At 37.3% G+C, this 13733-nt stretch overlaps 1 protein-coding gene across 1 annotated transcript; it reads right to left on the minus strand.

The window, feature by feature from the left end:
* Nucleotides 1-1017: 1017 nt before the first annotated feature.
* On the minus strand, nucleotides 1018-3945 carry LOC112726836 (elongation factor 1-gamma). The gene is made up of 8 exons (XM_025776368.2): nucleotides 3628-3945; nucleotides 3461-3527; nucleotides 3059-3208; nucleotides 2923-2983; nucleotides 2770-2822; nucleotides 2554-2655; nucleotides 1641-2160; nucleotides 1018-1523 (listed from the first exon to the last, which is right to left on the minus strand). The coding sequence occupies exons 2-8, from the start codon at nucleotides 3467-3469 to the stop codon at nucleotides 1144-1146; spliced, it is 1275 nt and encodes a 424-aa protein (XP_025632153.1). The 5' UTR covers nucleotides 3470-3527; nucleotides 3628-3945; the 3' UTR covers nucleotides 1018-1143.
* Nucleotides 3946-13733: the final 9788 nt, after the last annotated feature.

Genomic DNA, 13733 nt, shown 5'->3' on the forward strand with positions numbered 1-13733 from the left:
TCTCTATCCTCCAAGAGATCAAACTTGACTAAGAAATAGCCAAAACCGACATCTAGTACCTCATATCCTCCTTTGGTTCTCCAGACTTCTTTAAGCCTGTGCGTGATCGCCGTATAGCTAAAGTTTTTTCCAAGAACTTTGATCACAATGACATTTTTGTAAGGCTTTGCCAATATCTCCTTTGCTTCTTCAGTGAACATCACAGTTGGTATCTCCGAATCGCCTTGCTTACCAACTACTGTAGACATCTTATCCCCATCTTATCGCCTTGTTATTGTCTCCTTTAATTCCCTCCTTTTCACCTGATGCATGCCCACCTCTACTCTCCCCCTTATTGCTCCCCTTCACCCACCTCCACTCTCCCCCTTATTGCTCTCGCCGGCTGCCTCGCTATGTGCCACCCTCGAAGACTCTCCCACGCTCTCTCCCCTTTCTATTTCAAAATTCAAAATTCAAAATTCAAAAAAAAAAAAACCCACCGAGAGGACTTTGAAAAGAAAAAAAAAATACAACAATAAAAAAAACAATGACAAAGAAATATATAAAGAAGAAAAAGAAACACAGAACACAAAGAACACAAAAAACACTAATAATGAAGCTGATTTTTGTTGGATTTAAACTATCTTCGTTGCAAGAAAATCTTGGCATCACTCATAAATTATAGGTCACTTTTATTCACAATAAAAACGTCAACCTCTGAAAATAGAGGATAACTATCCATAAGACACAATACAACATTAAATAATAATAATAATTATAACACCGCTCACAAATTTACCTAGTTTTCCGTCCTAAGAACTTAAAATAGTGGAGAAAGTATCAAAATGGAACAACTTTACTATCATGTTTGTGTCTATATCCAATCCAAGATTTCCTGGCTAATAACTTATAATTTTGTTCAGATTTAAAAAGGATGTTAAAAGCAGTTGTGTTGTTTGAACATTAGTTCTGCCATTTCTTTATATAAAGCTTTTCCGCAGTTTCAGTCTATCCAATTGATCCCCCAAAAGATAAAAATAAAACTCAATACTGGTAATTTTATAAATGCTTACGTCCATTCAAAATGTAGCAACCTTAATCAAAACTCTACCAAAATCGAAGACAAACAAAGAACATACCATTTCATGCAACAAAATCACATGTTTACTTAAAGCACTTAGCATCCAAAAGAGACTCTCCCTCAAATGGTTCATGATCTTCAATCATCTGATTGACGCGTTCCTTTTGATTTTCATCAGATATGTCAACCTTACTCCACTCATAAAGCTCCATGTCATAGCATTCATCCATCACAAACTTGGGAATTTCTTGCCCACGGAAAAGCCACAACCCCTTCACCTTGAATGGTGGCTCGGATCCAATCACGAGCATCTTTCCAAATGCATACTTACGGGCCAAATCCATCCGCTGAAGAAACCCACCAACCTTGTTCATCGTCACAAACGAAACAGTGTTCTCATCGTTGTACTTGTAATCACAGAACCACAAAGAATATCCTTCCGGATCATACATGTCCCAAAATCCTGCATTATATGAAAAAAAATTGGAATCCATTTATTAAGACATAATTTGAAATGACAAGTAACCATAAATCTTGCAACGGATCAAGCTACACAGATACAATGAAACAATGAAAATACCTTTGATTGCAACCTCACGGAAATTAGTTTTGGTGTTTGAATAGAGCCTTTTCCATTCATCCAATACCATCTTACTTGGGGGGAGAAGATCAAGAGGATTCTTGGGTTTTGGCTTGGGAGCTTCTTCTTCCTCCTCTTCTGCTTTGGGCTTTTCCGGTTCTTTTTTCGCCTCTTTCTTTGCCTCTTTCTTTGGCTCATCCTTCGCCTTGGGCTTAGATTCTTTTGGCTGGGCAGGCTTCTTAGCAGATGGAACCGGGGGGACAGCATCCGCCTGCTTGACTTGACCGAGTATCTTGCGGAAGTTTGGCTGATTAACCAAGGTCCAGAAGTATCTCTCAACATGAGGAAACTCTGAGGTGAAACTCTTGATCATGATATTAGTGAAACCCAAATACAAGTTGCATGTTGTTATGATGTCAGCCAGGGTCACCGTGTGTCCAACCAGGTAAGTATTAGTGGCAAGATGAGTGTTCAATGCACCCAATGCTCTCTTTAGGGAAGAAATTGCAGCCTCCTCGGCCTTCATTCCAAAAAGAAAATAAAATTGAAGCTAACCGTTAGTGGCACTAGCAACATAATGTAGAAAAAAAATAAAAAAATCATGAACATAATCAAGTGATTTCAACTTTATGAAATGAACATATATACCACTCATTCATCACATAATACCATTCAACTGCAAAACATTCTCCAGCTCTTTATGCCAATAACAGTTAACAAATTTTGAAACATGACTAAAAAACTATGCATAAACATTTGTGTTCCTTAGTTCTCAGTCATCATTTTTCATACTTCTGTTTGGGGATGGAATAGCAACCACAGAGAGATTACAATCCACATTGCAAACTTCAAATCAGTTTCAAAAAGGTGAAATTAACATTAACATTAAAAAAATATTTTGTACACTACTAACCGGAGGAAGGTAAGGTCCAAATCCCTTTCTTGGGTAGAACCACCTGCCAATATTAGCATCAATCTCCAATGATGAAAAATCAATCCATTGCTCGATGTGGCCCTTCAACATAAAAGAATTAAAAATATGAGCAAAAAATACAAAAGAATAGTGGAACAAAGACAAGTATTATGAACCAAAACATGCAAGAAACGAACACAGGTTTCAAACCCTTACATAATCAATAGAGGAAGAACCATACAAAGTGTTGTCCTCCTTTACCCGAGCAACTGCAAAATAAATCATGTATAAGATGTATAAGATCACATCATAATGTTGGGATTTCTTCAAAAATAAATCAAATAATGAATAATGATTGTAAAATCCTACCATAACGAGCAATTGCATTGCTCTCAAATACAGGACCCTCCGGTGTCTCTAACACAGGAACCTGGAAGAATACTATGCAATGTAAGTACAAGGTCAAACCAAATCAAAGCGATTAATGAGTGGAAAAATATGATACCTTGCCAATAGGATTCATCTTGAGAAATTCAGGGGTTTTATTAGACACACCCATCTCAAAGTTGGGGGCCAACTGAACCTGCACGCCGGCATACTCAGCTGCAATGAGTGCCTTGTAAGCATTTTTGTTTGATTTACCTGCATGCAGGATCTGCGCAACTATGAGTTAGATCAAGAGAACCTGAACTATAGATTAGATTAACACAAGTATAAAACGTAACACATTTATCAATCAAGAACTCATTATGTAAATTTTCAAATAAAAAACTCATCTATGAAATTTGCATACTATTTCAAAAACCCCAATTCAGAATAAAACCCTAAAGCCTAAATAATAAGAATAATAAGAGAAATGGTTAGGCAAGAGATGGTGATTATGAGAGAGAATGAGGGAGGGACTCACTAAGGCCATGGCTTCGGTTCGCTTCAAAGAAGAAAACCGTGAAGCTCTCGATGATGACGTGGACTACCTGTTAGTTCAGTTCAACCAAGAAACAGAGGAACTCAAAAAACGTGACATCAAAGAATGAAAAAGAGAACAGAGAGAAAATGTGAAGAGATCGATGTTACCAGCTTCCAAGTGACGCCCCTCTGAGATGATGAGATCCAAAACTAGTAGACAGAGATAGGCGGCAAGGCCAAGTAGCCAACTTTATTAGGGTTTTGTAGTCACTACTCACCACTCACTAGTACTCAATTCTCCTTTTATTTATTTTATAATTTTTTTTATCTGACTTGTATTTTGGGCTCAAATAGCTTTACCTTACAGCAGAGAGTCGAATATGGAAAATGGAAAATGGAATATCCTGTGGACAATATCGCAGTACACCAGAGAATTTAATAATGAGAATTGAGCAGTGTCACATTTTAAACCAAAGTTAATCTCTCACTCGTTGATAAGTGATAACCATTAGATCTTGAATAAAGGGTTCCCAAATAATAGTCAATAATAATATTATATATAATATTATAATTTATCAAATAATCCGAATTTTTTATATAAATAAAATAAATATAAAATTTATGTACTAAACATGCCAAAAAATTTTCCGTTTTGGATAGTTTCTGTTTGATTTTTATTTTTTAATTTAATATTGTCGAAAAGAGAAAAAAAAGTGAAAAACGTCTGCTTGTTATGATCAAAATCGACACTAAACAAACGTGATTAACCAAACTTTAATTATGCTTAATAAACGTTAAACGAAAAGCTCATATTTTGTAAGAATGAAAAAGATGCACCTCTTTATAGTAAATAATGACATTGTGATGAGATTAAAAAGCTACATAGACAAATGTTATTTTAAATTATATGTATTTTCTCATGTTTTATTATATAAGCTAAGGGTTGGGCTACACATACAAGCTTACAAGTTGGCCCAGCCCAAACACAAGTCACGCGCATCAACACAGATTACATGGAGCGTCACTTCACGCGCTCAACACAAACGGTTACGTATGGGAAACTCTTCCACTTCTTCCACTTCTTCCACTTCTCAAAACGCTTTGAAAACAAGGAAACCCTTCCATTTTCGAGTGAAAATCAAAGTTCAAAATATACAAATCGTTGTTCGAAACCTCCATCAAAACACCATCAAACTCTGCGTGAAGAATCTGAAGAGAAAACAAAGCAACAATACTCAACGTAAGTTCATTAAGATTCCTGTATATTTTACTTTTCTTCTACGTCGTTCTTCTAGGGTTTACTGGGCTATTATTCTTACTTCTTTGTTACACTGTTCTAAGTTCTACGTTGTTCTTCTAAGTTCTACGTCATTCTACGTTCTTGTTCTAAGTTCTCCTGCTATTGTTGTTGATTTTTGGGGGTTTATTCCGTAGATTGGGGGGTGTATACTGCTTGAACTTGTAATGTGGCTTGATATTGAAGCATGTTTGACTGATATCTGACTGATATATATGGATTTATCTGAATCATATCTATGGGTGTATCTCACTGTTATCAATGAGTGTATCTGAATCTTATCTGTGGGTGTATCTTACTGTTATCAATGGGTGTATCTGACTCTTATATATGGGTGTATCTTACTGATATCTCAATTAATTTGATATTGAAGCATTTTTGAGTGATACCTGACTGATATATATGGATTTATCTGAATCATATCTATGGGTGTATCTCACTGTTATCAATGAGTGTATCTGAATCTTATCTGTGGGTGTATCTTACTGTTATCAATGGGTGTATCTGACTCTTATATATGGGTGTATCTTACTGATATCTCAATTAATTTGATATTGAAGCATTTTTGAGTGATACCTGACTGATATATATGGATTTATCTGAATCATATCTATGGGTGTATCTCACTGTTATCAATGAGTGTATTTGAATCTTATCTGTGGGTGTATCTTACTGTTATCAATGGGTGTATCTGACTCTTATATATGGGTGTATCTTACTGATATCTCAATTAATTTGATATTGAAGGATGTTTGAGTGATACCTGACTGATATATATGGATTTATCTGAATCATATCTATGGGTGTATCTCACTGTTATCAATGAGTGTATCTGAATCTTATCTGTAGGTGTATCTTACTGTTATCAATGGGTGTATCTGACTCTTATATATGGGTGTATCTTACTGATATCTTTGGGTGTATTTTTCGTTTCAGAGAAAATGGCAGCAAGAAACCAAACGAAAGACCTTAAGTGTGCCACACATCTCCTGAGTGATAAGTTCAGAAACATGACTGAGGAGAAGAAGGCAATTGTGAGGGATCTTGGATTCGGTGGGTTGATGCACATCCCACCACTAAGGGTGGATCACCAAATCTTAAGGGAACTGGCAAACAACTTCAAACTTGGGGAGAACAGACTGAAGACAGGATATGGTTCTTTCCAAATAACACCAAAAACAATAGGTGATGCGCTTGGCATCAATGCAACAGGTAACTAGCTCAAAATTATAGGTGTATATTAAGTTGATACATAGGTGTATTTAAGGTTGATGATTGGGTGTATTTGAACCGACTTTGATACTTTGTTATTTTCCTTTTTGTAGGAAATCTGTTTCCTGAGAAAGTTGAGTATAAGAAACTTTATGATGATGACAAAATAATTTATAGAAGATTCCAGGGTAAGACCCTCAAAAGTCTTACCGATGAAATGATGCAAATCGGCGTTGGCAACGAAGAGGAACGCCTGATGTTCAAGAGGATATTCATCCTCTACATACAGATGGCGTTCCTTTTGCCAACGACGATAAACAAAATATCGCCCGTGCACCTGGCCCCAATTTTTAAGATGGACGGCATATCGGAGAGAAATTGGGGGGGGGGATGTTTTGACCTTCACGATCAAGAGCATCACAGACTACCAGGAGAAGAAGAAGAAGGCAATTGATGGCTGCCTCTTTGCCCTGATGATAATATACTTTCATCTTTCAGAAAACAAAGGCAAGAAGAGGGCTGAAAGACCACCAAAGCCTTGGATTGCCAACTGGACTAAGGAGTAGTTGGTGGAAAGAATGACTGCAGAAAGAGAGGAAATTTTGGTAAGTAAACATAATATGTTGCTTGTATTTTATTTACCTGAATGCTGCTAGCTAAAATATCTCATGTTTCAGGGGATTGTGAAGATGGCAGAGACAAGAGAAAAAATGAAAAAAAAAAGAAAAAAAACAAGAAAAAAAACAAGAAATAAAAAAAACAAAAAAAAAGGAAGGCGAGTCCAACATCGTCTTCGGAGGCAGAAACAGCTACTGACAGTGACACTTCTATCTCTGAGTCTGAGACTCAAGAAGACTCAGAGGATTCAGGAAGAAAACACCCCAGCAAAAAGGGAAAAAAGTAAGTACCATACTTGGGTGTAATTTCTTTTTCGAGTTGGGTGTATTTTGTTGATCACGTTGGGTGTATTTTTTGTATGTTCTAAATAATGATTGTTTGCCTTCCAGAATGGACTCCAGAAAAAGAAAGCAGAGGCAAGAGGAGTTAGATTCTGATTCAGAATCTGAATCTGAACCAAGTGATGAGTAATGTCCTGAAATTATTACTCCTTTCTTTTGGCTTCATTATTAAGATTTCGTGTATTAACTGAAGTGTCTATTATTAACTTATAGGAGCGAAGAATCAACACCTGTAGAGAAGGAGAAGAAAAAGAAAAAAACAAAAACAACACCAAAAAAGTAAGCACTTCTTTGCATAATATTCTGTGATAAAATTAATTTTTTATTTCTAATTGGTACTCTTTTTTTTCCACCCAGAACACAACCAAAAAAGAAAAAAGTTGTCGTGGAGGATTCACCTCCTAAAGAAGACCAATACTTTGACGGGTACAGTACCTCGTAAGCTATATTACCCTCTATCATCGTAATTATTTTTGTTAACATCTTCTTTTATGAATGTAGTGAGACATATGAAATATCAAGTGACGAACTAGATGAATGGCTAGGGCAAAACGTTGATAAATCTGCTGCAGAGGGGTATGTCTTGTTGGACTGTCTATTTCATATTTTGTTGTGTTTTGTATGCTAATAATTGTTTCTTGTTTCGCAGGGAGAACCAACCTGACCTGCGATCGACAGAAGGTCGCTATGTGTCCTCTGAAACGTAAGAAGCTTTATTTAATAAAATCTTGTTATCATGATTTGGGTGTATTTTGTGGAACTATTTGGGTGTATTGTGTTGATCAAGTTGGGTGTATGTTGTTTATTAAGTTGGGATATTAAGTTTGTTGTGTTGGGTGTATATTGTCCATTCGGTTGGTTGTATCTTGTGCATTCATTTGGGTGTATTTTATACCTGTATCTTATTTTGTCTGAATAACATGAAATCTGTTTTAGAATACCGGCTGTGAACTTGGGAAGTGATGATCCTTCCTCTCAAGGACGCACAGAACAGAGTAGTGTAAACCAGCCGTCACAGAGCATGTAATTTCTCTTTCAAATAACCGTTACTTTTGTTCTTCTATTACCCTTCTACTTCTAATTCTGTATATATTTTTTTAGAAAAAAAAGCCCTTTATTATTTTATTCAAGAAAAATAAGGCAGGAAAAAAAAGCAAAAACTGCAAGTATGTAAGTTCTCAAAAAACAAAGCCTGTCTTCTTTTTTAATTGTTCGGGTGTATTTTTTGAATTTATTTGGGTGTATTTTAGGTTAAGTCCGGCTGATTCGAATGTGATGGTTGTGAGGGAACAGACACCGTCGGAAGCACTTGCAATGTGAGTTTTCCAATAATATTTCAACCTTATAACATTATTTTCAAAAGCATTGTTAAACTTTCATTTTTCTTCTTGTTTAGACTCCCGATTCAGGTTTTTGTGCCGACATCCCAAACAACCACTGAGACAGATTTTGAACCAACCCCTATGCTACAGATTGAAGGGACTACAGAAACGTAAGAAATAGTATTGGGTGTATATTTGTTTAGAGGTTGGGTGTATATTTAATAATAGTTTGGGTGTATATTGTTCCTGATTAGTTTTTTTTACGCCATGATTAATTTTTTGTAACTGTGCAGCACTCCTGAACCCCCCAAACAACTTCAAGAGACCACACCCACGCTTCCCCCAGCTCCAACTAAAATGTAAGTTCATCAGACTAATATCAATCTTTGCTTATCATCCGTATATTCTTATTCTTATTCTTATTCTTATACATGATGACGCAGTCATCCAGACGCAGAAGACGTTGCTGCCCTGTTGATGATGGCACGGACAGCATCCTATGTTCCTAAAACAGATGCAGGGGTGCCATCATTCATCCTTGGATTGACTGATTCAAGCCAGGAGGGGGCGTCAACGCAGGAGACAGAAAGGGCAAAATCTCCAGAATCTGCAAATTTGATAGAACAATTGGACGATTTGGTCCAAAAAATAGCAAGCAGTGCGGCTAAGGGAAAAAACAAAAGTCCACAAATTCAGAGGGAGACTGGGGGAGAAAGTTCTGCAAAGTTTCAAACTCCTGGGGGATTATATCAGATTACGGATGATATGAAACAAAAGTGCTACATCTGGGGGACGAGACTGAAGGAAGATGCAGATGGCAATACTAACGAATATGAGGAAATGTGCACTCTGATTGGCCAAGGAGAATACATTTTGATGAGAATGCACCTTGTATCCCTCCAGGCAAAAAGTGATATAGAATCTCAGGTAATATTAGAATAACATTAATGTTTTTACACCAAAGTCAATTGCAATGCTTATTAATGTAAAATTGATTTCGGCATATATTTCTAGATTGTATCTGCCATCTGCCTCATCCTCAACCAGAAAAATGAAAAGAGGTTTCAAGAACAAATATACTGTCTCCCCCCCCCGATATTGTGGTAAGTGTTACTTCTACGAACTTTGGGTGTATTTTGTGTATTGATATGGCTGTATTTTTTACGTTCAATTGGGTGTAAGTTTAGTATTTCATTTCTTGTTTCGCAATTCTTGCAGAGCATGGCACTTTCAGATCACCCAAAGGGGGAATTCGTATCATCGAAAACGAAAAAGGAATTCAAGGTGGAAGCCTACCCGAGTTTCATTCCCTTCATAGATAGAAAAAAATTAACTTCGCATCGATATGTAAGTTTTCGTTTGCTAAATTTGTTAGTACGCTTATTTACTTATATGCCAAATAAAATAACGCACTGTTGAAATGTGGGAATCCTTCAGATTTTTGCTCCTGTTTGCCACATGGGGCATTGGTGGTTATGGCTGATAAATACAACAAAGCGGAAATGTCATATACTTGACCCGCTACACAAAAAAGCTCTAAGCGATGAGAGAAAGCAGGTTAATAAATTCACTGTAAGTTGCCTCTGTCTTGTTTACTTTAATATTTAGCTCTATTTCGTTAGTTGTGTTGGGTGTATATTGTCCATTCAGTTGGGTGTATCTTGTGCATTTATTCGGGTGTATTACTGATTTGTTTTGCTATTTAAGGAATATGTCTTTTCAAGATTGATAACATATGCCGGCAGGGAAACTCTGTATAAAGGGGAGAACGAGAAAAAAATTAAAGCATCATATGTTAAAATATCAGGCCAAAAAACAAGGTATAAATTTGTGAATCTGAACATTAAACTTTCGTAAATAAGATTTGTAATTTATTTTCTTCGTTTTCAGCTATGACTGCGCTATCTACGTTATGAAGTGGATGGAGTTAATTGAGCCGGAAAACATCAAAAAGGGGAAGTATGAATGGGATAATTGGCCACAGGTAACTGTCTTTAGAACTATATAACTATGTATTACTTTACTGAATAAATATTGCTGTTTAAACAGAATATACTTTTTAATTGTAGGAGGAGGTGGACCACTATAGAGTGGAGTATGCTTCTCGGATACTATTCAGCGAGATGAATAAAGAAAGAGATCGGGCAATTAGAGAGAGAAGTGCTATAAGGCTGTCGAAGCCATCCTCTGTATTATTGAGTCCGTTTTGTCAGATTAATTCTGCTGATATAGAAACTGCGTAATCCAACTGTGGGTAGTTTGTAAATTGAACAAATGATGTAAATATTTGCCATTTATCAACAACTTCTATTCCATGTATATTTTTTCCCATAGTTAAACTATCTGTGCTGGTAAACTGTCTGTGATGTATTCAAAAACTGTATTACAGGTGGTAAAATATGAAGCAAAAAATCAAGGCATATATAAACGCAAATTATAAACTGTTACACCCAACGCAAGTCTAATAATACACCCAAGATTGCATAAAATATACACCCAAACTGTCTGTGCTGTATTCAAAATGTATGAATTACATGTACTAAGATATGGAGAAAAACATCAAATGAAATATACACCCATAACCTGCGAATTTTTACAGCTTTTGTTCTATATGTATCTATATATGTGTCTATATGTAAATTGTGAATTAACAAAAATACACCCAAAAGAACAGTGCTTTTACACCCATATCCTAAAAAACTATACACCCAAAGAGTTATACCCTGCTGCTGGTACCCTGAACTGATAATTCATAACGTGTCCTTGATATTGGCTGGAATTTGAATGCGCCGCTGATGCAGCATCAAACAGGTTTATCTGAATATAACATTCACACATTAGCTAATCTATTAACGAGAAAAATAAACTCAATCGCCACAAATTTAAAGAACATTACTTTTACCTCGCTTAAAACTTTCGTCTTCTTCTTCTTTGTGGCATTTGCAATATGTTTCTCCAGCTTTGAACCTAGCCTGTTTTTTGGACGTCCTCTTGTTCGAATCCTTGGCGGGCTTTGAAGCTCATTAACGGATTCCAAGTTGGCGTCTTCGTGGGATAAAGAAGATGTCCCCTTCCTTTTGGCTTTTAATGCTTCCATCTCGGCCATGACGTTATCGTACGCACGGTGCAGAATTGCAGTCAACTCCTCCGATTCGGAGGCAAATTCGCAAATATTTTGCGAACGAAAAACTAATTGGTCGAACCTCTTGCTTCTTGGCTCCATTAGTGGCTCGTCGTGGCTGCTCTTGATGTGTGTGTGTCGCCTCTTTACCTTCTTGCTCCATCGTTCCAGTATGTATCTAGGGGACACTTCGCTTACTTGTTCGAAGCTTAACACGCTTAGTGCGTGACGGCACAGTATCCCTCTCGACTCGAATAATAAGCATTGGCATTTTACCTCGGCTGCAACCGAGTCGTAAGTAACCACGAACTTGTTGAATATTGAGCTGGAAACTTGTTCTCCGACTTCGTATACTGAATAGCCTAGAGCGGAATTCTTTAATCTGGTGATGCAATTCGCCTTTCCTCTGAATTGCGCTTGAACTTCCCTAAACTTTGCATGAGTGTATGCCTCTTGAAACTGAGCTTCAATGGAGGATTTGGTTGCACATGGTATGACCGTATGAAAATCTGCAGCATCTGATTCTCTCTCTGCTTGCTCCCTGCTTCCGAGACAATTATCGTATTGTTTGACGAACTGAATAAGCGAGCTGTTCCGGGTGATATACTTGTTAAAAAATGAATGCATGCTCTCGCTCCTTTGTGTGCTTCTCATCCCTGCCCAGAAGTGGTGATCCAGATAGATAGGAACCCATATGTGACGGTCTTCGTACAGATCTGCATAATACACCCAAACACAGACTATAAATACACCCGAGAAAACATGCAATTTACACCTCTGCTGCAGATTTTAAAAAGACATTACATGAAAACCACTTGTTGTTCGCAAGACCAAAATTCAGCAGAAAATCGTTCCAATTCCTATCGAATGAGTCTTTGCTATGAGAGTTCCAAACAACTTGGTTCATTTCTTGTTCGATATCGGCATGTCCCTTGTACCCGTTTAATTTGCTTGGAATCTTCTTCATGATGTGCCAAATACACCAACGGTGAATTGTCGTTGGCATACAGGCCTCTAAAGCCCTTTTCATTGATGCGCACTGATCGGTGAGAAACCCTTTCGGAGCGTTTCCTCCCATGCAACGAAGCCAGCATTGAAATAACCATTTGAATGATTCAATTTCTTCGTTCTTCATCAAAGAGCATCCGAGAAGTGTTGACTGACCGTGGTGATTCACCCCGACGAAAGAACCACAGACCAAATTATACCTGAAACAAATTACCATGGTCCAGAATGCAAAATCATTAGTTACACCTTAACAAATGCTTCGCATACACCCAATGAAACAGCCAATATACACCTCTGATGCGGATTCGTAAAAATACATTGATTTAGCATCATAAACAGGGGCAGTTTGTTACCTGTTTGTATTGTAGGTGGTGTCGAATGAAATGACGTCTCCGAAATACTCAAAGGCGGCTCTACTTCTTGCATCGGCCCAAAAAGCCAGCTTAATCGATTGATCCTCTTCGAGTTGGAGCTCAAAAAAGAAATTCTGATTCTTCTCTTTCATTCTTAACAAATATTTCCCGAATTCCTTTGCATCTTCTTGTTCGGAAACATTCCGCACTTCCCTCGTAATGTAATTCTTCACGTCCTTTTTGATACAATTTAACTCGCGATGACCCCGGCAGCCGCAACAAATGATTGGTATGTTTTGCTTGGTCTGATACCGGCCTCCTCGTTATTCTCTATCGTACGACGAATGGACATGCTTAGTTCCCTGTGCTGTTTGAGCATCTCTGCTTTGCTTGGACAACAGGGGTGTGAATGATCGAGCACAACCTTTGAAATAATCCAAGCACCGACATCCTTCAATGTGTGTATATAAATTCTTGCAGGACAGTTTAAACCGGCTATAGGATTGGTCTTCTCGGTCGGAGATATTTTAGATTTCCATTTTCCCTCTCTGCTACATGTAATCAGTTGATTCTTAATCTCGTTTTCCTTCCTATTTGTGCACCGAACTCTTGTAGAGAAACCTGCAGCCTTGGCGTAGTTCCTGTAAAATTTTCCAGCATCTTCAAGGGTGGTAAAGGTCATTCCAACCTTCGGAACAAGCTCGTCATCAACAACCGAGAGAGGCTGCACAATACACCGTGTCAGAAACTGTAAATACACCCATAGATATGATTCAAATACACCCAATCATGCCTAATATGATACACCCGAACCGCAACAACTCAACTACACAATGACCTTTAAAGCCATAAACTGTAAATACACAGGCTGCAGAATACACCATGTCAAAAACTAAAAACACACCCAATCATGTCTGATATAATACACCTGAACAACAACAACTCAATTAAAATAACAAAACCAGTACTGTAGATACACCCACACTTCAATAAAGAATACAC

This window comes from Arachis hypogaea, chromosome 12, assembly GCF_003086295.3.
Source record: "Arachis hypogaea cultivar Tifrunner chromosome 12, arahy.Tifrunner.gnm2.J5K5, whole genome shotgun sequence".
Taxonomy (NCBI): domain Eukaryota; kingdom Viridiplantae; phylum Streptophyta; class Magnoliopsida; order Fabales; family Fabaceae; genus Arachis; species Arachis hypogaea.